This window comes from Scleropages formosus, chromosome 1, assembly GCF_900964775.1.
Source record: "Scleropages formosus chromosome 1, fSclFor1.1, whole genome shotgun sequence".
In the NCBI taxonomy this organism is placed as follows: domain Eukaryota; kingdom Metazoa; phylum Chordata; class Actinopteri; order Osteoglossiformes; family Osteoglossidae; genus Scleropages; species Scleropages formosus.
This window is the reverse complement of record NC_041806.1, coordinates 7,250,297-7,275,585: the sequence shown is the minus strand read 5'-3', so window position 1 is coordinate 7,275,585 and position 25,289 is coordinate 7,250,297. Positions and strand designations below refer to the sequence as shown.

The 25,289-nt window shown below is 45.9% G+C and overlaps 2 protein-coding genes across 2 annotated transcripts in view; one reads left to right on the top strand and one right to left on the bottom strand.

Annotated features, from left to right (window-relative positions):
* Window positions 1-3,496: 3,496 nt before the first annotated feature.
* Window positions 3,497-5,450, bottom strand: spryd4 (SPRY domain containing 4). The gene is made up of 2 exons (XM_029256171.1): window positions 5,272-5,450; window positions 3,497-4,524 (listed from the first exon to the last, which is right to left on the bottom strand). Exons 1-2 carry the CDS (start codon window positions 5,414-5,416, stop codon window positions 3,983-3,985), a joined length of 687 nt encoding a protein of 228 aa, XP_029112004.1. The 5' UTR covers window positions 5,417-5,450; the 3' UTR covers window positions 3,497-3,982.
* A 13,393-nt stretch (window positions 5,451-18,843) lies between these two features.
* The window catches only part of LOC108930446 (acid-sensing ion channel 1-like), a 28,294-nt gene continuing 21,848 nt past the window's right edge, over window positions 18,844-25,289 (top strand). The window contains exon 1 of the mRNA XM_018745685.1: window positions 18,844-19,585. Within this exon, the coding sequence (XP_018601201.1) occupies window positions 19,218-19,585 (368 nt within the window). The 5' untranslated portion in view covers window positions 18,844-19,217. The remainder of the gene's footprint in view (window positions 19,586-25,289) is intronic.

Below are 25,289 nucleotides of genomic sequence, written 5' to 3'. Positions count from 1 at the left end.
GGAGTAGTTACCCTTGTGGCAGGACAAATTTACTTCCGATTTGTGATGCATTTTTTCCTTGAAACAGAATTCCATGTAACCTTCAAAAATATCCACATGCTTCACTAACCATGTTTGCTGCTGTAAAAGGATGTAGGAGTGAAGGCTTACCCATTCTTACATTATAAAAAAGGCTGCATATCCCACCCACTACCTGCTGGAAGTGGGGGGAAACACAAGTTCACAGCACCCTCATGTGGTGTCCGTTACATTTAATACATATTTTTATCTGTTTGTCATCAAGGCTGTGCTCCTGCTGTTTGAGGCTCCCGGACAGATGTCACACAGCCAGGAAAGATTCCAGCCGAATTTTAGAAAAGGAAAACATGACTGGGTCAATTTTATATAAATTCATGTTCCACGCATCAAAATCCTTGCCATCCCAAATTTGCTGCGTATAAAAGTAAATTTCAAAGAGACAGCAGTACCATCATGTAGGATATCTTTCCAAAGAACTGCTGTGAGGGAATACTGTTTCTCCAGAACACGTACAGCTGCAGCCCTAAGAAAAGCAGTCATGATAGATGACCATATAATCATAGAGACTTTCCCGATAGTGTCAATAGGCCACAGCTGATGCCATCGATGAGGAATTGATCCCCTACCAAGGTGAACACTGAATGTGTGTAATAAGTGAGCATTCGTTTACTGTATGGACCACATGCTTTAAATTACTGCCATTACAGGGTCACTGTCCGGTGGTCGAATGACAAATGTGCTTGTGTAAGTGCAGCAGATGTTTCTCTGCTGAGCATCTGTGCTCAACCTGGCAGATACTGGATAACATCTGAGAACTCCTCACTGATGAGGTTCTGGAAGGCGACAGCTTGTTCTTCATCATTTATCCGTGTCTTCTTCATTCAGATCGATCAACTTCAGTCCAGTGATTGCATCGGAGGCACGAACAGAAAGCCATCTCAGCTTTCTGCAGTGCATCTGCACCAACGATCTCCAACATGACGTTCCCACACTAAACTAGTGTCAGATGGAAGTGTTCTGTACCTTAATACCTCCTCTTGCACCAAGGTCTTCAGGTTGGATTAAATCCGAAAAGCCTTCATGAATTAGTAATTTGCTGTCATTGCTTTTTAAAATAAAATCTTTCATATCATCACAAGGTCATAATGCTGAATCCTCTCATTTCAATAAAAAAGTGTTACAAACCTTAAGAAAACAGAAAGAATCCAACACCTAAAATATGCAGTGCAATACTGGAGAATGAACGAGAAGCTTTATTGACACACAGAAGTAGAATAAAGCAGCCGTGGAAAAAGAAATCTAAATCTGAAGGGACCTAATTTGCTTTTTTAATCTCAGCATTTTTTCTTGTCAGTATATCAGCAATCAGATGTTGTGGGATAAGTGTAATGACAAGTAAATCTGGGTGAAACACTGTAAAATGGGACCGAAGGGTTTCACACAACTGAAAAACTGAGCTACTTTCTTCCGAACCTCTGCGGGGTCATCATCCTCCAAAACTGAGGCTTCAAGCCACCCCTGGCCTCACGGCCAAACCTAGGAAGGGGAAGAAGGATGAAGGTGAAGTCAGACACATGAACAATTTGAGAAACTTCATCTAGTTACTACACCGCTTGCGCCACGTGTCTGGTTCACGCACCACTGACCTCTGAGGCTGGTAGAGGAAAGGTCTGTATCTCCGGGACCTTTGGAAGAGATTCTGAAGCTTGAGAGCCAGGAGATGCTCATTCACATCGGAATTAACTGGATCCTCAAAGTCCTAATTGATAACCGGCTTCGTGTTACTGTGCTGTTCATGCTTTGGAATAAATGCAAAAATGAACAGAAATTCTCCTCTTCCAATGTTTACCACCAACAGACATGGTAAGGTCACGCCGTCCCTACAAAGTTTGTATTTCCAGGGTGGCCGTGTCTTTGTAAGAGTAATCAGCTCAAAAGGAAGAGTCGATCGCACTCGTGTTGCAAATAGAGTAAGCACACATTACAAAAGGCTCAACGCAGGTAAAAAATCAATATGGATTCAAGAGCATGCAACATTACCTTCCTTCATTTAGCTGATGCTTTTCTCCAGAGCAACTTGCAACATCAAGGTTATTACAACCAATTATTCACCCATTCATAGAGATAGGCAATTTTTTTTAGTGGAGCAATTCATGGTAAGGACCTTGCTCAAGGGTACTACAATCAGAAGTGAGATCCCGACCTACAACCTTCAGATCCTTAGGTAACAGCTCTAACCACTACACTACCAACTGACCAAGATCATTTCTGTAGAAAGATTAGTCTTACCAGTTCCTCTCTCAGCTCATCCATGAGCCCTTCCTTCGGCATACTTTGCTCTTCGTGAAATTCAAGAGGTCCTTCTTCAAGAAGAGCATGGCTCACGCCAGCTACGGACAGAACCAGAGCCAGAAGAGCATAACACAACTTGGTCTCCATGACCTGGGATGGAGCTGAATGGTATCTCCAGATGTGCAGGTGCAAGACCAGCGTGACGGGTTCACCTAGTTGAGTCAAACAGCCCTCGCTTCCTCTGTCCACCCTTATATAGCACCGCATCTCCACGGCTTTCGGAGCAAGGAAACGGGGGATGGGAGGAGGATGGAGAACTGGATAGAGTAAGCTGAGATGAAGGTTTTAATAAACTCAGAAAGGGTCTATTGACTGCTTCTATATCACACAGGGTCTGGGGATTTGGTGTGGCTTGGTGGAGCTGTGCATCCCCGCTCCTCCCCCTTGAGGCTTCAGGACAGAACATCTTCAGCATTATTAAACAGATAAATCCTAGCTAATGGGTCCCATCTCCAGCAAGCTTGTTTAGTCAGTTTTAAATAATAAAAGGTTTAATAAATAAATCATTAACCAGTTACAAACTGTCTCACCACCAGCAAGTTAGGGGAACCTTAAAGACGCTCCAAGGCAGATGTCAACAAAACAAAAAATGGGAGAACAAAACACGTTTAAATGAGACACAACCTCTTTAAAGAAGGCTACATGTCAGACTTTGATGTAGAACTCCAGCTGATATTCATGGATTTATTGTATAAATTAATCTTTTTAGTGCTTACCTCCCCTTGATGAACACCTCTCAGGAGAAGCCAACCTCACATATTAAGAGTTGTTTTATTTAAAAATTGTTTAGAGTATTTCATTAAGTACCCGATTAAGAGAAATGGTCATGGCAAGGCCGGGCAGCTGAAATTCCAACTCGCCATCGTGCAAGCCTCAACAGTAATTCCGACTTTTTATTTAGGCAGGAGCAAGAAAATAATAACAAAAGAACTATACAACAAGGAATTAATATATACAATATCTTGTCTAAGAACAGCAATAGCTTAATCAGCTGCCTAACATTTTACTAGCAGTATAAGTGCAACTCTCGGAATTTATTCTTTGAATATTTCTGGTCAGTTGACATTTTATAACTGCGGGGAAAATAGATGATGTGTGAATAAAGACCACACAAAGTTTCTTCTCAAGTTGTTTTAATTGCACCCATATACTTTTTCACAATGTTTCATTTTGATTTGACAATACAATCACCCATCCCCTCCAAGGCGATTTCCAACCATTAACATGAAAGTAGCTTCTTGCAGGGGACCTTAACATGTTCTGGGTTGGTTTGTTCCATTGACTGCGGTGACAATATGTCAGATACTTCTGGGGCTGTTAAACAGCTGAGTGAAATAAGAAACCTGAAGAACCTTCCTGTGTGCCTGAGCTCCACTTCACCCTGGACCAGTGTGTTTCTCTCCCAAAGCATACCCTGTTAAATGTGGAAGTGAAGAGCACTTTGTGGGGTGTTGTAACACTGTAATGGCACCGCTTTATCCATTTGTACATGACGGAAAAGGTGATTCAATGAACATCATCCTCCCATCCCTTCCCGAGTCCTGTAAGAACAAGGCTGCCCTTCCCCAGCTGGCTGTTGTTCCTCATGTAGTTCCCCGGTAGCACCACGTCTTCAATCCAGGCCCTCCGGAACCTCCAGGCTGGAGTGTGTGAGCAATTCCCCATCCCAGAGTGCGAACGCGGGGCAAAGAGAAGCCCTAAACGAAGCCTTGATGGAGTGGATAACCCTGGGCTTTTGAACATCGACCAAGCCCAGCAGACCCGCCTCACAGTCCAGAAGCAGGCCCACGCGGTCCGGCTTTCCCACACCTGACAAGGGCACCATCTTGTTGCTGGTCATGGCGTACCACTTGCGCTGGGTGTAGGCGAACACCCAAGAGCAGCTGTTGGTGCCGATACACTCGTCGCGCGGCATCCCCGCCTCCGCCGCACCCACCCGGAACTCCTCCGACTTGCGCACGGTCACCTCCCAGTAGTGGCGCCCGCTCATGACTTGGCAGTCGCCGAAGACCACAGCCCAGTCCCGGAACCGCTCGGGGTTGTCCATGACCAGGCTCGGGTCCAAGCCAAGAATGCGGTAGATGACTCCGGTGTCCTTCTTGAACAGGTCCAAGCTGCTATGCGCTGTCCGCTCATCTAGTTTAAACTGAAGCTCTAGATGAAAAAATGAGAAAATAATACAATCGATACATGACAAGTATTAATATAAATAATGCATAAAAATATAATAAGTAACTCTCAGTCTCTTGCAGAAATGGGCCAGCAGGTGGTTAACGCTGTGGTTCAAATCCTTGATCCAGGTAATACATCTCTGATACAGGGACTAAACCCTGAATCACTCCTGCATATATGGATGGTAAAGTTATGTAACTGTATATAATAAATGTCCTATAAATTGAGTGTTGTTGAAACCTGGACAAAAACTAAACGTTTTCCAGTAAGCACTGCGCTACAGGTCTAGGTGGGTCACTACAAGACACACAGGGTCACCGTGTCCTTCTCCCGACGACATCTTAATCATGAGCCCGACGCAAAATGACAGAATTCCCAACTTGTAACTCTCTTTATGTACCGCTTTCTGCAGTTGTTACGCAACAATGTACACCCCCGAGGTACCTCTAGTACAAACAAACGCAAATACGAATGTTGCAAACACGCAATTTGACCGAGCCGGAAAAACAAAGGAAACAGAAGTACGGTCTTTGGCACAGTCCGCCTGCCCACCAACGTCCCGCAGTTTCTGTTTATTTCCTTTAGTTTTTAAAAATTTATATCAACGGACAGACCAAGGGGTGCGCGCGCAGAACCCCTGACCTCCACGCCACGGCACGGGCAGGGCTGCACGCGCCGCTCACAGTCAGAGCGAGCGGCGACACGCGCCTCCACCCCTACGGGGCTCACCTGTCCTCGGCGTGCCCGCCACGTATCGCCTCGCGGCCGGACGGGACTCGCGCATTCCCCTGGACTGCAGCAGGCTCAGAGCTCGTGCCCTTTCGCGGAAACGGACGAGCGTGCTTCTCAGCGCCGCCATCTTTGGCCACTGCATGTCACAATCGGGGTGGGGGGGGATCTGCACTGCGCATGCGCGTAATCAGCGTCCCTATTTCCCACAATTTACCGTTATTTAATTAGAAGACGCACAAGCGCATACATTGTGTTGTTATTTTACAGTGTATTGCCATCTGTAAGAGATTCAGCTTTGGAATTATTCGGCGGTTCCTTCCGTTCATTATATAATTCTCCTAATAACCTTGTTTCAATTGTGAAAACTTGTGCAAGTCTGCATTCCTCCTTCGCACATGTTTTTTTTTTCACTTGAGTAATTATCATGTCTTTAAAGTCACGTTTCACTCTTGTTTTACCGTCTCCCAAGCTGCGCTCGTGATTTTAAACTGCTATGGAAAATCTCAGCCGTAAATCCACTTCTGTAAGACGATGGAATGTTGATTCTATGATGAATATGAAATATCCTTTAGATTCATTAGTTCCTACAGAGAGATGGACGCGTGGATACATTTTCGTGGCGCCCGCAAATTATTCGCGACTTTGCGGGACTTTCACATGCGTTTTGCTCCACTGCGTCCCGTAATGAGCGCAAATTCAACGTGAATGACGAAGCGAGGAGGCTGCAGTTGGATCAAGGTGGCAAACCCCCTGCTGTTTTCTGTTTTTTCTTTTTTTCGGACACAGAATAACATTAGTCCTACGCTGAAATGTTTATTTTTTTCAACGAGCACCTGATGGTGCAATTTTATCATAATGGTAGATCAATCTGTGTTCCTCACACCGGCCCCAGCTGGGAGCGCCGGTGTCCCACAGCAGCGACTCCGATCCTCGTGACCTAAGGGACTAAACAAGGCAGTAAAGTCGTGCACAGCGATCGCACACTCTCACTCGCACCCTGGACCCGCCGTCCTTCCTCCTCCAGCAGAGCAACGCACAGCAGGTCCAGCTGCGCTGCTCCAGGGGTCGCAACCTGGTCTCATCATGTGTCCCGGCAGCATCGAGATGCTCTAACCGACTGGTGCTGAACCCATAGCCTACTGCCCAAATTCTCCTCACCTGCCTCTGAATGTGTGCTTATTTATTTATTGTTCCCTCTTAATTTTAGTGCGGGCAGCAGGTGGTGTAGCGGTAGATAGCCCTGGCCTCATGCTTCAGGTTCGAATCTTATCTCCTACTGTAATACCCTCAGCCATGGTAATTACCAACCAAGTGTATTACATCGACAGGAGAGACCTGGATGCAGACACGTGATCCCTGAGCGCAGTCGATGTGTCACAATCTCCCATGGACCAGTAGCCTATACGTTACACGAGTAGCTGTGTAAAAGTTTACCCATGATGATTACTCAAAAGTTTCTAAATCTTCTAGAAAAACGTTTTTTTTCAGTACAGTAGTCTTCAACTTAGTTTATTTTTCCAACACAGTAACGGACAACATACTGTCATACATGGACTAGGTGAGAGAAAGAAATCAAGTAATTCATTATCTGAGACACACATGACATGATCCTAGAGGAAACGTGGTACATTCACTTTAACAGAGTACAACCAAATGGACTCAACGAAGACATGTCTTTAACTCATTTCTTAAACCAACCTTTCACCTATATTTTCGGCTGGTCAATATCTTATATATTTGGAACTTCTTTAATTTAGTTTTTAAACGTTTTTTTCAGTTATCCTCCCTTTTACGTTATTTTAAGTGAAGCTTTTTTTTATTTAGAACCCTCATTTTATTCACCCTAGCCCTGTGCCTGGTGTATTTTTTATTTGAACTGGTGTAACAAGGTGAAACCGTCGCTCTTTCACTTTCGCCAACCGCTCGTTCCTATGAGATGCCACAATTATACGATGTAGTTCATACATTTGGCCACTAGGTGGCGCAATTTGTCGCATCGCATTCAAATCCCACCCTGGTAACCCAGTAAAGTAAGGGCTTGAACTGCGGATTTTCTTCTTGCTTTAATTATAACACCTTAAGGGCCCTTGCTACGCTGGAAAAAGCTGGACTTGGCCAATTTTATTTACCACTTTATCAGGTATTTTGCACCAATACGGCATTTACTGAGAGGCAGAACTACCAACACACACACACACAGAAAAAATCAGAAAAACCACACTTGTTTATTTTTCATCTAGTAATTTCAGTGTACATACATACCAGTATAAAAAGTCTTTGCTTCTTTTACGCTTTCAGACCAATAGCTGATTAAAATCTGCACAAGTGGATAGGTGTCACTATTATAACTGCGTAAGTACTCTCACAAACTCCGTAAAAGAGTTTGACTACTTATAAAAATCTTAATTTGATCATTTTAAGCGGTAATATCTGTGCCGCTTCCCTGTCCGGACCAGGAGTGGCAACTGTGGTCCTTGAGCTCCTCAACATGTGCCAGATTTAGCTCAGCCGCAGGAGCTCCATGGCGCGACTACAGTCACTAATGAAACAATAAGTCATTCCACCTGATGTTTCAAGTGGAAATTAGTAATTCAAAAGCAACTATAAAACAATTTTAGTTTTGGCAACTGAAACTCGGTGATCCTGCGGGCATTTTCCTAAAACCATTACAGAATTATGATGATTGTAGTAAGCATCATTAACATTTTTTGAACATTAAGAAATTTCAAAATGACCCCAAGGAAGCAAATTACAATCATGCTAATGCTCCAGTGGTTTTGGGAAATAGCCTCTCGATCTCGAAAGCAATGGATCATCAAATTTGGGGGCAGTGGAAGGTTTCCCTGAAGACATGCAAATGTGTGCTTCCTCTGTTAATGTGGCAGAACTACTGCTACCGCTGGCTAATGGCCCGCTACGTCTGAACCTTTCTGTTACTGCTGTTCACACAGAATTTTTAAATTATCGCCGAAGCGAAAAGTCTTTAACGTTGAGGATTATAACTGTATCTCTTCCGCAAGAAAGATGAATAATTTAGGCCAGTGTGCGTCACGGGAGACACTGTGGCGAGGAGCAAATCTCTATTCTCTGTTTGGTGGTGATCACACAGTCTAGCCCCTTCCCCCGTTTTAATCAAGCGCGATAGATGGATTGCGATGATAAAAAGATGTTGTCCCGTTCCAGGGCCCGTATCTATTTGTGTCTCGTGGATGTGTTAAACCGAGGCACTGATGTCTCAAATGAGTGAGTTATAAAAAGAACAAGTAGAGTTCTTCATCGCGAGGCACACAGGTATCTAACGAAAATAAATCAGTGTATGCTGAAATAACCGAATTCATGCTTGGAGTTATATTTGCAATGAGATACACTGGAGTTCATGCTGTTACATTTTAATTTTTTTTAAATGCAGGCACATTATACAGGTTCTGTTCTCTCAAAGAGGGGGCGTGGTGGTGCAGTGGGTTGGACCGGGTCCTGCTCTCTGGTGGGTCTGGGGTTCGAGTCCCGCTTGGGGTGCCTTGCGATGGACTGGCATCCCGTCCTGGGTGTGTCCCCTCCCCCTCCAGCCTTATGCCCTGAGTTGCCGGGTTAGGCTCCGGTCCCCCGCGACCCCGTATGGGACAAGCGGTTCAGAAAATGTGTGTGTGTGTTCTCTCAAAGAACATCCATCCATCTATCAATCTATCGATCAATCAATTGTCAGCAAACACTTTTCCTGAGTGGTGTTGTGGTGAGCTGGTGCTTAACCTGGCAGAAGGGGGAGGGGACATACCTTGCAACTGGATACCACTCCATTGGAAGGCACCCCAAGCAGGACTCAAACCCCAGACCCACCACACAGCAGGCACTGGCTGAACCTGCCACACCATCCTGTCCCCCTGGTGTCTTAAAGTCCACTACATTCATTCAATTCCTTGACACTTTTCTACGAAAGAGCTTTCAGTGTTAATCTACCCACAATTACTTACCCATTTATACAGCTGGATCATTTTTCAGTGGCATAATTGAGGTGAAGTACCCTGCTCAAAGGTACTACAGCTTGAGGTGGGATTTGAACCTGCAACCTTTGGGTCTAAACAAAGCAGCTCCAACTGCTACCCTACACTTTGCTTAGAAGGCTCATTTCTGTTTCCACTGACTGTGTGTCCTGTATAAATACTCCAATAACTTGGGTGTATGTGGAACCCTGGGACAAGAAAGAATTCTCTTCATTTGAGAGTAAAGATGTGTTTCCAGGTCCTGAAAGAGTTACTAATTCCAACCGTTCAACAGAATCACAAAGAAGGTGACCGCTAAGGAAGCCTTCTGATTCGCCTCCATCCACCCGAACTCCAGTGTGTGCCGTAGCACCTGCCGCACGGGGTCCAGAGGGCTGCCCGCAACCTGTAAGAGCACTTAACCATTTTTAGAGCAATCAATACCTCGTCTTTCGTGTCCTCAGGAAGGTTGTAAAGGAGGGGATGCGCGAGCGGCGCGGGATGGCGCTTAGAATGGATGTGAGCCTCCGGAAGATAGGGGAACTTTCACAGCCTGAACCTTCTGATTGATACGAGGGAAGGGTATTCATCTATCTCTGTCCGATCTGTTGCGACAGAGGAAAGGACACGAGGATGGAAGCTGTTCGCAGATCCATCAGTGTCTCGCTGCACTGCTGGTGGGAATGTAGATAGGAGCGCATCTTCAGAATATTGCTTTTCCAGCAAATCGCAGCGAAGACCATGCTTTCCCTTGTCTCCCGGTGCAGAATGGCCTTAGAGACAGCCCCCATTAAAGAGTCCAGTGCTCACCAACGGAGCACGGTATGTCTGGATTTTTAAAAACTTACCATTCTGGTAATACTACCAGCCCTCATTATTTGCCGGATATAAAGTGCACACATAGCGTCACAGGTCTGGATAAAACAACCCTTGTGGAGTTTGAACAAAAGCCAGCTGGCACACAAAATAGATAACTGCACATTGTGTCATTCCCATTACTGTGTCAATTATTCATACTTACAATCCTTTCCAGGAAGTAAAATAAATCAGGTCAATGCCTTTTAATATTACTGCCGTGAAAGAGCTATGCCTTAGGTGTAGATTCTGGAGAACTTTCTTAGCCAAAGTGCATATCTCAGTAGAAGTCATACGGAAATGCAATGAAAACATATGAAAACCCCTGTACATTAGGAGCATATGGAAATATATGTATATATATATATATTTTTTTAATTTGTATACAGGTCTGCTTGAAAGTATGTGAACCCCTTAGTTTTACTAGAAAATGGTTATTTAATGAGAATCAGTCTTTCTCATGTGACGTAATAGGTGTGTAAAGACCAGTTCCATATGTTGCTTTAGAGGAAATCGTGTGTGTAGTACAAACACTGAAGTAGTGCAGGTGTAAAAATAAGTGACACCCAAGTAGTAGTAGGTAAGTAAAATCAGGGGTGTAAATCAAAGTCATTTATTGATTTCATAAACTTAACATTTAACATTTTAAAACAGTTTAATATTTTATACAGGAATAATGACCATCTCTACAGGCTTCACATAATTTAAACCAGAACTCTTAATGTATGTTAGGGTAGAAAGAAAATGCGAGAAGTGCCAAATACCATGGCTACTGTGATTTATTTTGTCTAAAATATGTGCGGATTAAAGAAAAAATGTGCTTAACAAATTCTGTAAATATTTATTTATTTGGCATTGACCTTTATTCTAGTGGCATTTAAGTGCTTGGAGATTCCAGGGTAGCAAGGTTAATTGGGTTGCTCAGAGGTCCAAATACATTGCTGTCCAATACAACAGCGACTCTCGCTCTGGCTTCTTGAAAGACGGTAGTAAATAATTAAAAGCATGAGAAGACGGAACAGGAACATACGTGCGAGAAAGTGCGGGAGCAAGCATTGCAGCAGTGTGACTTCAGCGCTGCTGCGATGCGGCCCTGGTGTTACTCAGAGGAGCGTTCGGATTATAGCTCTGCTTCCAGTCCCGGTCTCTTTAGCTCATGCAGAAAGGTCCCAGAGCCACAGTCCACTGATTACATTTCTCAGCTCATTTACGGTTTAATAGCAGCCACAAGCCTTATCTGCGCAATTGTAGTTGGGGCTTCTTCCTTTTTCTTTTTTTTGGTACTGTCTGCATAAAACAATGCTGTTAATTTTTCCAGCCTCATCTCATATCCACAGCTAGGAAGCTTACATTACCATATGAATGTGATATATTTAAACCTGCATTAATTTTGTAGAAGCACACGGCACGCGCGTACGGTATATACGTATTTCTTGCATCTATCTGTCCAGCCGTTATGAGTAATTACTTATCCGATGCTGTGTCACGGTGGTCTGGAGCCTATCCCAGAATTTAGGAGTAGGGTACACCCGGGCCATCAGAGGGCAAATACCCTCACACTCATTCACTGGCACACACACACTCCACTGGCAGTTTAGAGCCACGAATCCACCCGAGACCCATGTCCTTGGACTGTTGGAAGAGACTGATGCGAACACAAGGAGACCATGCGAACGCTATACTCACCGACTGCACACATATATACTGTATTATATATATAGATGGATATGTATTTATATATGGGCGTGTACTGTACGGCACTCTGCACATGCAATATCGCTGTACGATGGGATTAGGCTGAAAAAAAATGACATCATTGTTTCATATATGTGCGAAACTCAATTTTACTGTGTGTAAAGGTGGCTCTTTTAGGATTCCTGGCTTTACTCCTGTTGAGACTTCAGCCCAGTGGGCTGGATAAAATCCCTTATTAAATCCCCTTTGTATCACAGAACTCTGAAAGGATTCAATTTGACCCAGGAGGGGTTGGCCTGGGAGGTATTGATTCATGGCGAAATGAATTTATTCAGAATAAAACCCTTTATACCCCTGTGTTGTGCTCTGCCAGCCCCTCCTCGCCCTTGGCAGCTCCGAGCGCTCCGCCTGGAATCGATGGAACACTTCTGCGTCCAAATTGATTTTAAGACCGGGTGGCAAAACATGCAGCAATGAGGTCCGTCCGTGACTTGGATCAGTTCACTTCATGTCTGATTATACCTGCTATTTAGTTTAATTTGTGTCAGGAGTTGTGAAGAATCGTGTAATCCGAGATCCATCGCCATCCGCTAGCGAGGCTCTTCTCGCCGCAGCTCATGCTTAGCTGGGATTGCATCATCCCGAGCCCTTGCATTAGATTGTTATTCGCAGTTATTATTATTTAACTATTCTTTGCTCCGGCACTTTGCATTGTGTTTATATTCGGCACCTTTTGCATTATGCTGTCAAACGGGCTGAACAAATGTGCTTTCTGAATAAATGAATAAAATAAACAAGGGTAAACAATATAAATAAACAGCAGAGGGACGGCTGGGGAGAGGGTGAGGCCAGGGGCTGGCAGGAATATGGCGGGGAGATAAATTGTTGTGAGCTTCTCATTTGCATGTTCCGATTTTAATGCATTTCTGCAGATCCCACAAGGTCTGCACCGCTATGATGCCGTGATATCAACCCTTGCCACCTGACCACCCCTTTTTTTAATATCCGGACAGTTTCGTTATTCGGGAACGTTGGGTGAGGTTGGCAAACGCGGCTTACGTATTCCGTGCGCAGAATGGTTTGCAATATGTGCTTGATAGATGGCTTTTACCTTATTGCTTCTTGCTTTATGGAGCATCAACATTCCTCCGATGTTACATTGTTAAGAATACCTAAACGAGTCTCGAAAGCCAAACTTAACAGAGATGTGACGTGATATCAGTGTTCGCAACAGGGATCAGTGTCGATGCACGATTCCTGTAAGAAACCGGAACCGAGAGCTTTCACGTTTCGGATGTTAAGTTCACCGTTGTCGAGGACAACGAGGGTTGTCCGTTTGAGAAACATTACGTTTTACTCTCGGCCTCGGCCCTATGCTTGGCTTTCGTCGAATAGGGGGTCGAATTTTGGGTGTAATAAATTAGATATTTTTGCATTTGAAAGGATTTCCCTTACTAAATGGTGTTATGATGCTTTAGAGGCACATCATTAACATCTCGATCAGCAGATCAACGTTAGAAACAGTGCAATATTTTTACATTTAATACTACGTAGTGAGCTGCAGCTTTTGGCAGCTTCTCTGTGGTGCGCAAGCAGTCATTTCGTCATACCTGTTTCCTTTTTGCTTCCAGCCAAATCCGAGCAAAAAAGGCTTCCTGAGACTATAACTCCAACACGTCCTCCGTTTATATGGGGGGATTTTTGCTTCTTCTCTAAATCTGGGAGCTGCACAAGATATATATGGCTCCCCCTCAAAGACACCCTAACAGAATGGGAAGTGACAAAAGAAAAAACTCCTTAACCATCATACTCTCTCACTCTCACACTCTCACACAATGTCTAAAACCGCTTGTCCCAAGCCAGAGTCTTACGTGGCAGTGCAGGGTGCAAGGCTGGAGGGGACACACCCAGGACAGGATGCCAGTCTGTTGCAAGGCACCCCAAGCAGGACTTGAACCTCAGACCCACTGCAAAGCATCCCCTGGCCAAACCTGCTGTGCCACCATACCCCCCACTGTCATACTCATTTAGCACCAAAAACTTGTGAAACCTCACTAGAACTAACTTATTGTATCAGCAAGCTTCATTTATTAATTTGTTCATTGCTATTCTTCAAAGCAACCTATACTCTTAATGTACTTAAACATTTATACAGCTAGGAAAGCTTTACTGAAGAATGTCAGGGTGAGTACCTTGCTCAAGGGTATTACAGCAGCAAGGGAGATTTGAACCAGCAACCTTTAGAACTAAATGCAGCACCTCGGACCACCACGCTACACAAGTTAAATTCATGACTCAAATGTGGGTGATTTCTGCCCGTTACAGTAATTACAACATTTTTCTTTGCAGTTTCATTATTTGATTTTGCTATTTTCATTTTAATTCACACGCACTTGCTGAAGCTGCTTGTCCTAAGTTGGGTCAGTCGCGGCAAACCGGCACCTAACCCGGTAACACAGGGCATAAGTCCGGAGGGGACACATCCAGGATGGGATGCCCGTCTATCAGAAGGCACCCTAAGCAGGGCTCAAATCCCACACACACCAGAGAGCAGGAGCTGGACAAAGTCACTACACCACTGTACCACAGCACCCCCATTTTAATTCCAGTCATTATAATTTTCCTGCAACTATGTTATTTTTCAGATGAAAAGAGCTTGTACTCATGACTTGACAATGACCACTGAGATGATCACTAAGGCTACAGTGTGACATTAGGAAGCTCTATGATTCTTCCAGTAACACTGGTAGGCTGTAGAAGGCTTTGGTGGTGACAATGGCAATCCAGTTGAGGCTATACAGTGACATTAGCGTGCAATTCGTGGGCAAACCAGGTAAAGCTGCAGTGTGGGTAAATGATTTAAGGTGCTTCATTAAGGTCTCGGCCAATGCGATCATGTTTCAGAGGAAAGAACTGATGACGCATTGGCAGACAACACAGAGGAGAGTATTTATAGGAAGCGTAGCCTCAGTTCTGCTCTTCGCATCCGAACATAACTGTCCAGCAACTTCAGGGGTGTATTAACTGAAGCATCTGCGATGAGATGCATTTCTCCGAAGGCTGTTTAATTAAACCTTCCTCAGCCTGAACACCGAAACCATCTTAAGGGTTATGAAGACCATTTAATGAAGATATTTTAATTACAGATGGATACCATGCCCCTGGCTGGCTATACGCTAAATTAATTACATGACAATTTTTATGTACGTTTCCCAAACAGATGGCACTCGTATTGTTATCTGCTCTCAGCTCCCTCAGCATCACAGAGCTGCACCGCAACGAGAAGGCATTGCTGAGATATAAAGGTTTCTCCAGGTACGTGCACTTCAGGCAGGAACAGCCGGGTAATAAGTTCCACTTTTAGTTCTTCGCATCAGTCTGCATCTAAATGAAAAGCCTTACTACGAATGAACTGTCAGTTCTAAGCCGAGAATACGGTAAATGCTGCAAGTGGTCGGGGCATATTTAATACTGTTGTTATGAGAAGGCTTTTTCTGTTTGACTGTGAAAAAGACACTGTGGGTACAGGGAGGGCATGGCCCCATGCAAGATTCAAAGCCCAGCATTGGTTGTGCTTGGCTGATTTCTCCAGCCAGCTGTCCACTCCCAGGGGGCAAACCCATCTGCCCAGTGCCCTTTATCTCTACGTCTCCATACAGATTTGGCCTTCGGTCTTGCGCTGCCCGCCTTCGCTAATGCCTGCGGCTAGACAGCCGGAAGGAGCCCATTTCAGCTAAAGGTCCATCTGTCCAAACTCCTCCGTGCAGCCAGACCTCCTCATAGCGCTTGACCTCGTTCAAAGACAGATGCCAAGGAAGCGGCGGCGTTTGTCCTCATTCCCTGTATGAAGCAGCACCCCCTTGAGGAGATTCTCTCTGTACGCTTAGTTGCCACGAAATTCCGCCCTCGTACTCTTAACACTTGCGATGCGCTCGAGCTTCTGCCGTATACTCCACCATTCAGTTTAATTTATGCGATCGCACAAGGCCGCTCGCCAGCCGTTATCTATGCCAGCCAGCGAGTACTGCAAATATGTAGCGTAGACAAAGGGGCAGCAGAATGGCCCTCTTCCTGATGTGTGCTAAAGATCGTTTTAAATACTCAAGTATTTGCCGGCCTCTTTTCACTAAACATACTGCTGATGAGAGGTTCACCGTGACGTCCACACTACTGTACGCTTTGCTGGAGCGGAGAAGAAGCCCGGGTTTCGCCTGGGAGGCACAAGGAGTCACCGCCGTCAGTCTTCAAGACGAACGTTAAAATGGGAAGCCTCCCGTTCCTGCCCGTTTGCGAACGTTCTGCCGAGGACGTGACCTTTTCAGGAATAATGCCTGCTCTGTCGTGGCAGTGTTAACTTAATCCCTGCGCTCTGCACAAGCCTGGGAACTGAGCAGTCCTTGGGAGTTTAGGAGCTCTGCGATGAATATTTAATGCAAAGTAAGAAATATTTTGTTTTATTTAGTAAAGCCTGAATTATTTCATATTAAATAACATTTTCAGTGGTGTTACCTACTTGTAGGCAATCAGAGCCTGAAATAAAAAATATATTAGACTAATGTTACCACTAATGTTGGACCAGCTGCAGCGATGTATGAATTTGTCTTCAGTTTTGTCTGATAAAATTTAGGGCAGTCGAAAAAGAGAACAAACGCATAGCACGGCATAAACCCAAGGTGGTGTTTACCTTTATAAATTTTTTGTAGTTACTATGCAAGTATATATATCGCTTGTCTATTATGTACCTAAGTGTGTATCACCTGCCTCGGATTGCCAACTAATCTCATAGTTTCAAGTGCCAGCCCATTAGCGTCTCAAATGATTATCAACATTAAGGCTCGGAGAGATAATTCATTTTCGATCGTTCATTTAGTTCATGCTTTTCTCTGAATTGACTTGATGTTTGCATACTAAGATAGGTGCAATGATTTTTCTCATTTATAGCTCTGGACAATTTTTACTGGTAAGTATTCTGATCAAGATGGGAGGGGTGCGGTGGCGCAGTGGGTTGGACCAGGTCCTGCTCTCCGGTGGGTCTGGGGTTCAAGTCCCGCTTGGGGTGCCTTGCGACGGACTGGCGTCCCGTCCTGAGTGTGTCCCCTCCCCCTCCGGCCTTACGCCCTGTGTTGCCGGGTAGGCTCCGGCTCCCCGTGACCCCGTATGGGACAAGCGGTTCTGAAAATGTGTGTGTGTGTGTGTATCCTGATCAAGGTAACTATAGCAGGAGGTGGACTTTGACGCCGGAACATTGCTGGATATATCATGTGCCAGTCCATACTGTGCTATGTACATTAATAATCATTATGAATCTGTGAGCGTGACCATTGCTTATTTCTGAAACAACTGCAGTGCGCAGCCATTGCTCGGGACAAACCTGGGATAGCGGCCAACGAGAGCAGAGCACAGTACAGGTAGTTCTAAGGAAGAGCGGTGGCACCGGTTGCACGGAAATCTCTATTTCATTTATCCAACTGATGCAATCAATTTCTGCGATAGGGTGCTTGTCCGATTGAGCTCCAAGGACTATATTATACGTAGCGCATTTATGCAATTATTGAAGTTTCTCCCAGCCTCACCGCAGAACCCAGCCAGAACTGGGTAAAACATGAACCGCGTCGCATGAACGTCGCCACAGCCAGCGCTCTCGTAGCTGCTTACAAGTGACCCTCGTCACTGAATCTGGAGGCTCAGGATGTATTTTCTTCATGTTTGCTAGAATGTCTAATCGTAGATCAGCACAGCTGCTCAGGGCGGCCCACAGTAACCGAGATGGTTCGCTGCCATCACAGAGAAGATAGAAACCCAGTAGCATCTGCTGCCACCAGTGCAATGACAAATGGAGGCTAAAAGGGGCCTCGTGGTGGGCTGTTTGACTGGTGTGTGTGGTGTTCGTGACTCAAACACGGGGAAGCCCACCTCACTCACGCACGAGCACAGCCTCGCGACTGAGCTTCAATGGGCAGGAGCCCCACACTCGACAGGGTGAGAACGAATGTGTGTGCGTGTGTGTGCGCGTGCACGCGCGCGACCTGGCCGTCCGTCCATAAAAACCGCAGACGTCTCGCGCCGCCGCGAGCGCCCGACAGCCGCCTTCTCTTTAAGAGGCAGCACTGCGGGAGAGCCGTGCGGAAAGAGAGGCTGGCACGTGCGGCGTCCCCTCCCACCACGCGCGCTCGCGCTCGCGCTCTAATGGGAATCTAAGGGCAGCCCTCCCTGCAGACACCGTCGGCACGACAGCGGCATACGAATCCGCCGCGGGACCGCGCACCGCCGCTCCGTGGAGCTCCTCGCGCACTCGGCTCTTCTTGAACATACGTACAAATAATAATACGAAAACTACCGCCTTTTGTCTTCTGAGAGACTAAATTAGTCGAGATCCGAACGTATTTGTTCTGGGTGCGTAGAGACGCTTCATGATCAGCTTTTTACCCCCCCACCCCTCACCGCCTTGATTTACGGCTTTTTACTAATAATTGCGGACCGGGAGAGCTGTGGTCGCCGGGCCACCGTCACGCGAGGATTTACATGATTTTCACGGTACCGCTAGGGCTGAAACGCCACGGATTGTGCGTGAACGGCTCCGAGTGTTTACACTAAGTGTTTCTCCCGCAGGAAAGACTGCTTTTTTCGCCACTTGAGTTGAGCAGGTCCGCCGCGGGCTCTTCCTTATCCTCTGTCGATCGGGCAATAATGAAGGGAAAATGGTCGGCATTTCGCATCCGCGCGCTGGCTGAAGATTAAACTTCAAGAAGTGTTGTGCTGTCAGCTGTGTTTTTATTCTTGGCATCGCCGTCATAATGTATATTTATTTTACTGACATTAACATACTGGCAAGTGCATTTTAGGATATAATATTCTTGTTGCGGCAAATGTGTACACTTGTCGCCGTGTTATAATAAGTTGTGCTGCGAGTGTGTGGGTGTGGGTTGTTGGGGGGGGGGGGGCGGCAGGTGACGCGCTCTTGGGCGCTTTCGCCTCGCGACCCCGCGCGTGGGCATCCGCGGGAATGAAGCGCACGAGCGGGAAGCGGCTTTCGGCGCAGACTGTCGCACGGGGCGCGCGCCAGCCCCGCGCTTCGCTCCGTCACACAGGGAAAACCGGCCGTGAGTTTCCCGCTGTTATTTAGGCTCCCTTATGGCGTGAAGGAGTGCATGCGCAGCGATTAGTCTCAGCTGGAGTCCGAAAAACAGACTACCTGTGGATTTTTTTCGTTTTCTTTTTTTGCAAAAAAAAAAAAAAAAGAAAAATAATAAGGTGTCTGACCAGACTCGCTGCAAGCAAGACGACGGACAGACGCTTCAGGACTTAGGATTATTATGTGCATGACGGCGTGAATTTCCTAGTATTAGTACTATTACCCCAAAAAAGACTGAATCGCAAACTTGGTTGTGTTGTCGCTCATATTTCAAATCGGTCCCGATGATCATGGATCTTAAAGTGGAGTCGGAGGAAGTCGAGCTGAACCGGCCGCCTCCCATCGAGGTGTTCGCGAACAGGTCGACGCTGCACGGCATCTCGCACATCTTCACCTACGAGCGGGTCTGCGTGAAGCGCTGCCTCTGGCTCCTGTTTTTCCTGGGCTCGCTCGCCTTCCTCGTGTGCGTGTGCGTGGACCGCATACAGTTCTACCTCGAGTACCCGCACGTCACCAAGCTGGACGAGGTGACCACGCCGGTGATGGTGTTCCCCGCAGTCACCATCTGCAACCTGAACTCTTTCCGCTTCAGCCGCGTCACGCGCAACGACCTTTACCACGCCGGAGAGCTCCTGGAGCTCCTCAACAGCAGGTGCGTCACCGCGGGACGCGCGTGGGGTAGCGCGAGGGCGCGCGCAGGCTCCTCTTCCGCTAACGACCGTACCGTGTGTGTTGAGCTGCGGCAGCGGCGAGCGCGCGCGAAATGTTCAGCGCTCGTTGGCGTCTTTCACAGCGCAGTTCCCATCGTTATGATTTTATGGTCATCATGTGGCACTTATGAGAAGTTGCCTTTGTAAACACATTGATGAACACTGGCTTCTTTGTGTCTTTTTCAAAGCTCCAGGGGGTTTCGCACTGAAAGTTCGGGTTCTTCATCGCTGTACCTGGCCTTCTGTAGTAAATTCAGTCATTATAAAGTCCATATTTATTCCATTCATTGTATGAAACATAGAGAGGATCACATATAATTTTATGTGCCACCTAATTTGCTTCTAAAAAACTAGGGCCCGGCGGTGTGGCTTAAGCCAGATATTGAGAAAGCGATGTGAATAGGCGATGTGATTTTTCACTATAATAAGATATATATATATATATAACAAGAGGCAGGGCATGGAAGGGGGTACATGGACTCAATCTGAATAAATTGTGTGTGTGTATGAGACAGGGAGGTTGTCTGTCTGTTACACAAACTTTCTGATGTTCTCACAGTGAAACCCTGGGTGCCCTTTTTTATGTTTTAAAAGTTACAAGTGTCCAAGTTTGTCTGTCGTTGATAAAAAATTAAACATCTCATTGATAAGTCAGATTCCCTTTTTACCCTTTGCAATTTGAAGTAAACTATAAAATGTGTTTTTCTCATTTCTGATGAGCTGTACTTAAATTTTTAAAGGAATCAGTATTTGGCTCTTAAGCATGTTCCTTCTCCAGAATGTGCTTCAATTTTTGTGGACACTTTTGTTTTACCTTAGAATTCAATGCCGGATGGATCAGGACTGTGTGATCTTCACTGATGGCTGCCCAGTAATTTTCAGTGCAAAAGACTGATGTGTGTTGACCTCTCACTTCCAGTAACCGCATGTCCTCATCAGGGTTGTGGTGGTCCAGAGCCTGTGCTGGAATCACTGTGCACCAGGCTAGGAGGGGTACACAGTGGATGGGATGCCAGGCTATCACTGGGTAGCCACACATGCAATAAACACACACACCAAACGGTATAGCCTAGGGGCAATTTAAAAGTACCACACATACTGTATGAAACTGCTTGTCCCAAGCAGGGTTGCGGTGAACCAGAGCCTAATCCAGCAACACGGGACGCAAGGCTGGAGGGGGGTGGGACACACCCAGGATGGGACACCAGTCCGTCGCAAGGCACCCCAAACAGGACTCGAACCCTAGACCTGCCAGAGAGCAGGACCTGGCCAAGCCCACTGCGCTCCCCTTAGAAATACCAGTTAACCTGAAATGCATGTCTTTGGACTGTGGGAGGAAACCTGGGCACACCAGTGCAGCCAGGGAGACCAAACACAACACACAGGTTGAGCTGGATTCAAACTTATGCCCATACAGCCTAGGCACCATGAAGCAGCAGTACCCTCTGCACCACTGTGCCACCTTTGTTCACCACTTAAAAGTGATATCATGCCCATGATGTATGAAGTGCCAATCAGAAGAAATATTTACGTTTTTCTTCTTGGGCTTCTTCATCAATAAAAATCTTAGATTTTAATGAGATGTACTTGACAATGTGTGAGCATATAGTTAATGTGTCCCCAAGTTTGCCGTTTGGCTTATTTTATATGACTTTTAATCTGTTAGGAAATTAATATAGAAATAAGCAGAGAGGATGACTTGGACATGCGATGCTATGTCTTTTTTGGAGGCTGGGAAATAAAGACCAGCTGAAGTTACCACTTAGTAGTTCAGTGGCACTGCTGATGAGAACAAAAGATTCTGAATCTCTGCGGGGACTGCTGTTTTGGTAAAACCGCAACGCATGGGTAGCGTGTCATTTGACCTTCTAGCTGTCTCAGGATTGATGGATCGTAATTATATTTCTTGCTGTAGATAGCAAGCCAACTATCCCACCTGCTTTAACACGGTTAAATCAGACGGCAGTTCTGGATAGGTCTGTTAACTGCAAACCTATGATGAACATCCACTTTAAGAGTGAATGGACCACTCACAGGTTAAAATATATTCAAGTTTCTGCTCTGAAGGTTCATTCATGATGTAGTGCTGGTGTGAGTCAGAGCTGGTTGCACGTTAAAAATTCTTTATGGTGTGTCAGTTTGTAGATGCACTCTGTGTCGTACCTCTGGATGAAATGCATCTGAAAATGATGCAGCTGTGCGTGCGACACTTCAGCTATGCAATGGACTGTGTCGCTCCAATATGGTGGAAAACTGCAAACCAAATTGCGGTGTTACATTTATTAATTTAGCTGACACTCTTCTCCAAAGCAACTTACAGTAATAGGGTTACAATTATTTACTCATTTATACAGCTGGGTAATTTTAGTAGAGCAATTTAGGGTAAGTACCTCGATCAAGGGTACCACAACCGGAGATGGGGGGTCGAACCTGCGACCTTTGGATCTAAAGGCACTACCTAACCTTTACCTACCTTTATTTATTTAGCAGATGCTTTTCTCCAAAGCGACTTCCAACGAACTCCATGTAGCGTTATCAGCCCGCACACCTTATTCACCAAGGTGACTTAGATTACGCTGCTGGCTGTCCGAGTTTGCAAGTTACCTTTTCGCATGTCTTAACAGAATAAGTTCTGGTTTGGAGATGGCCATGAAGTATGAAACAGCAGTTATCGGTTCATATTTTTCATGATTAAAAATTAGCTGAAGAATTTAAAGTAAAAAATATAGGAGTATGTATTTGAAATCTTCTGTTTGTTAGGACCAAGTGCTGCTTTCCCAAGCATTTTATTAAACAGCCCGCCTGCTTGGGAGATGCTCCCTCACAAACCCCCCTGCAATAACACATCAACCGTAGATGGTTTTCAAGACGCTTGCCCCCCCCCCCCCATCCACAGTAGAAATGACAGTGATTTGTTAACCACGGCTGAGAAAAAAAAAATCTGAGGAAAGTGCTGAAGTGTATCTGATAATCCTTGTAAAGTTCACGTTTTTCCAGATGTCACTTTCAAAAGGCCTTTGAGGAGGGGTTTCGTAAAGAGAACAAGGCTTCTCTCAGTTCCCTCCCCAGGTCTTTCACAGTAACTTTGCTGGAAAGTGCTCCGTTCCTCTAGTTTTCCGGCGCCTCTTTATCTCACACACCACAAGTCCTTCAGGAAAGAGCCACATGGGTTGTTCTGGCATTGCACGTATTTAATTGCATTGCTCTAGACTACACAGATGAGGTAAAAACGGTGTGAAACTACAGAGGCTCAGAACCAATAATGGAATGACAGGTTTTCAGTGGGACACATGAAAAATGTGGGATATTTTTGTCCAGGCTGTGAGACATAGCGATGATGGCGGTCACTTTTGTTGCTGCCACATCTGGGGGACAGTCGTGTGCTGAAGGACAGCCTCGTGTGTCCAAGGACCCTGCGTCTCGGTGCTGACGTGTTCAGCGGACGCACCACATCAGAATGTGACTGAAGGCAAATATTAAATCCTATCAGGTGTGCAGTAAAACATGATTATGCTGTAATGCGAGGAAACAGATAGGATATTATATATACACAAATAAAGATAAGCTTCACTGTAAGCTTTATACTAGACATCAACTCAAAAGAGGACAGTGTCTAATACGTAATCATAAGGGACTGGTTGAACTCTTAATAATATTGCGAATGTTAATATCAAGTTGTTTTAAAAAAAAAAAATCAGTCTACTTTTTATAGGGTTAGAGGGCCAGTCATTGTCCTTCACTGCAGTGTTCATCACACATCATCTGAAACCGCTTGTCCCATATGGGGTCGCGGGGAACCGGAGCCTACCCGGCAACACAGGGCGTAAAGCTGGAGGGGGAGGGGACACACCCAGGACAGGACGCCAGTCCATCGCAAGGCACCCCAAGCGGGACTCGAACCCCAGACCCACCAGAGAGCAGGACCTGGGCCAACCCACTGCACCACTGCACCTCCTGCAACGTTTATGTGAATTTTATTTCTTTTTTGATTGCTTTAAATGTAACTGTCATGTAACTGTTATGCATGCATAAATAGACTTAAGTGAATAATCTAGTTATAGCTTTTCTGCCACTGTAGGTGATGGTCACTTGTTTAGGGTTAGGGGGTTGATGGCAGGTTTGCGTGAGGTTGTCATTTTTTCACAATTTATGTCTTGCTTTTATCAGCTTTTGCGAGGCCCAGCTTTCCTTTGTGTGACTCACAGTTTGTGTCGGATTGACATGATTCAGATATCTTCCCGTCCGTACGTTCCCTCGGGTCCTGGACGTGTAGGCAACTATCTCGCTCGGAACCCAGTGGTATGTTGGCAAAACAAAGAAACACGACAGATACCTTGTGTTTACCGCACCGTTTGTTCTGAGTCACCGTGGTGAGAGGGTGACGCTGATTTGGAAATGCATGACTTGCATCGTGGCACACGCAGCGTTAAGAGCAGAGTTTCCAGGCAGTGAAGTTACCCCTGCCATTGTCAGATCCTCATAGAAAAGCCAAGGGGCTTGTGGCAGATAATCCAGCTGAAGCCCATCCTCACCACCTCGGAGTTTACTTTGATTGCCTTCAGGCACTCTGAATGGGGGAGGCATTAAATGTTCTCCATGTACTGTTGCTTCCAGGGAAGGGGGGGGGCGCTTGCAGAGACGTCCCCCAGAAGAGCCTTTCCGGCAGTGCTGCATAGCCTGCGGCCATCTGGGAGCTTAGGGTCCAATTCAATTAAGTGAGTTTTTTAATAAAGCCATGGTCACATTTGGGAAGAGAAGTTAGCAACTGGAAAAGCTTTTAAACAGATCAGGGTAACCACATTCCTGCCATTCGACCAGCCAGCGCCTCTGGGTTGTATTGATCAAATTCAGTCGGAAGCAAAATAAGTGACGGTGATGGGAGGAAGTAATTTAATGTTTATTGGATTTCTGTGTAGTAAGAAAGGCAGCGACTGAAACTTGGAAGGCTCAAAGGAGCTCGTGCGGCATGAGGCCGCTCTACGCACGCAGGCTTCTACTAGGCATCAGGCATGCAGGGGCCGTGTCACATAAATACTGAGATCCCAGCTAAACAGACTGTGTGCGTTTTTCTTGAAAAGTTGCGAAATGCCTAATGCACTTCTCTGGGGGGGGGGGGGGGGGGGGGGGTCTGTGCAGTGAGCTGTTAAGGTCTTTGTAATGCCGTCTGGAGCTAGGACTTGATGGCACATTCTTGTGATTAAGGGCATTATATTAGTTTACTGTCATACAGGCCGGTACATTTATTCTTTTAATTATCCATGAGTAATTAAGCACTCGATTGAACATAGGAGTTCCCCGGTTAAATTTACCCGCACCCTCAGCATTGAAGTTGTTAACTGTTTCAACAGCAGCGGAAACCCTGTGAGGGGGTGCGGTGGTGCAGCAGGTTTGACCGGGTCCTGCTGTCTGGTGGGTCTGAGGTTCGAGTCCCAGTTGGGGTGCCTTGCGATGGACTGGCATCCCATCCTGGGTGTGTCCCCTCTCCCTCCAGTCTTGCACCCTGTGTTGCTGGGTTAGGTTCCAGTTCACCGTAACCCTGCTTGGGACAAGTGGTTTCAGACTCTGTGTGTGTGTGTGTAAACCCTGTACATACAGGGAGCTCTCAGGGACCAGGATAGACTTTTGCTTATTTTATATGTGCTTTTG

Excerpts from the sequence above, each read along its gene's own strand:
- spryd4 (XM_029256171.1), bottom strand. The coding sequence starts at position 5,416 with ATGCAGTGGCCAAAGATGGCGGCGCTGAGAAGCACGCTCGTCCGTTTC. Across the intron at positions 4,525-5,271 it reads GGCGGGCACGCCGAGGACAG|AGCTTCAGTTTAAACTAGAT; the intron begins GTGAGCCCCGTA and ends TTTTTCATCTAG.